We start from the raw sequence: 1,584 nt of genomic DNA, 5'->3' as shown, positions 1-1,584 counted from the left end.
ATCATCTTCCACACTCTCCCTGCCACAGTTGAATTCATTTACCCAGCGTTTGACTGTTGCACATGAAGGAGCATTGTCTGTTAAGGTTCTCACCATATCTTCATGGATTTCTGATGGAGTCAGCCTTTCAAATGAAGGTACTTTCTAACAGCAAGATACTCAGTTTTCTCCATTTTCCTTGTAAACTCGAAGTTTGTTTATTCAAAAATCTGCAACAAAAAAAATTAAAATATCAGATTCATGAAAATGAGCAGGAATATTCCAAAAAGACTGTACTTACCCGAAAAAATTGTTTCAGCTATATAGCAGCCCCGTTTCTAGGTTAGGCTCCAAACTTTTCATACACCCCTCGTATACACCTTTTCACCAACTTTAAAGAATCTTGTTATGTCTTCTCTAGCACTTTGTCTTTTCTTGCCAGGTAACAATTTAGCAAAGACTGATTTTGATTTTCTTGCAAACATCAGCTCTGCTGGTGAGCTACCTGCAGGTGTATTTGGGTTTGGTGTCACAGGGTACACTCTTAAAATTGTTGTAGAACTACCTCACCTGTGACTTCCTTATTCAATTTTCTAAGGGCCCTTTTGAAGGTATTGACAAAGCATTCTGCCTGTCCATTAGAACTTGGATGGTATGGCACCATAGTTATGCATTCTACCATCAATGTTTCACAAAATATTTTAAATTCAACAGACACAAATTGCATTTCATTGTCAGACACTATCTTGTCTAGGATACCAAATTTTGCAAACAGTTCATGTGAAAAATTTATCACATTTGAGAAGGTTGGTTGTTTTACTAATGAATTTCAGGAAAATTTCGAAAAACTATCAACTACTACTAAGTAGTAAGAATCATTTAAAAGACCAATGTTTACTTTTTATTTTGGGCAATTTTTTTATTTTGTTTTGGCTTACATACAGGTGTTCCACTCTGTTTTACTGCAATTTTTTGTTTTAGTCATTTGGCCTCATTTGAACCTTTAACTGAATTGACTATATTTCCACACAGAACATGTATGGACACATTCCATACCACAACAGTTCCATCCACTCTGTGCTGAATGGATTATGTGAATTTTTTAACACATAAATCTTTGCTTTTTTTGTTTGATCTCAAAATGTTACACTACATGCAAATTTACCAAGAAAATATAATCTTTTTCCTGTAACACCATGTGCTAGCTTTTTAGATTAAATTCGTTTTGGCTTACCGACTTATTTCCACATTTTTTGTTTATAATGGTGATACCACTACCAGTATCCAACTGCATTTTAACACTTGTATTTCTGATTTTCACCTTCACGAATTTCTTCATCATTGTATTTCCAATTTCTTCTAATGATATACTCTTTTACTTGTTTCAGTCATTTGACTGTGGCCATGTTGGAGCACTGCTTTAGTCGAGCAAATCGACCCCAGGACTTATTCTTTGTAAGTCTAGTACTTATTCTATTGGTCTCTTTTACCGAACTGCTAAGTTACGGGGACGTTAACACACCAGCATCGGTTGTCAAGCGATGTTGGTGGGACAAACATATACACTCACACATCATCATCATCATCATCATCATCGTTTAACGT

General features: G+C 35.4%; 1 protein-coding gene across 4 annotated transcripts in view; it reads right to left on the bottom strand.

Annotated features, from left to right (window-relative positions):
* Positions 1 to 1,584, bottom strand: part of LOC128249378 (uncharacterized) — a 34,555-nt gene that overhangs the window by 21,434 nt on the left and 11,537 nt on the right. For 3 of the 4 annotated variants that reach the window (XR_008265485.1, XR_008265484.1, XM_052972784.1), the window contains exon 2: positions 10 to 209. The exons of the other annotated variant lie outside the window; for it this stretch is intronic. Coding sequence is in view for 1 of the 3 variants with exons in the window: in XM_052972784.1 (XP_052828744.1) it covers positions 198 to 209 (12 nt within the window). In the remaining 2 variants the exon portion in view is untranslated. Of the gene's footprint in view, positions 1 to 9; positions 210 to 1,584 lie in introns of those variants that run through there. 4 annotated transcript variants of the gene reach the window in all.

This window comes from Octopus bimaculoides, chromosome 14, assembly GCF_001194135.2.
Source record: "Octopus bimaculoides isolate UCB-OBI-ISO-001 chromosome 14, ASM119413v2, whole genome shotgun sequence".
Taxonomy (NCBI): Eukaryota; Metazoa; Mollusca; class Cephalopoda; order Octopoda; family Octopodidae; genus Octopus; species Octopus bimaculoides.
Note: the sequence above shows the minus strand (reverse complement) of the source record. Positions and strands in the feature narration are given on the sequence as shown.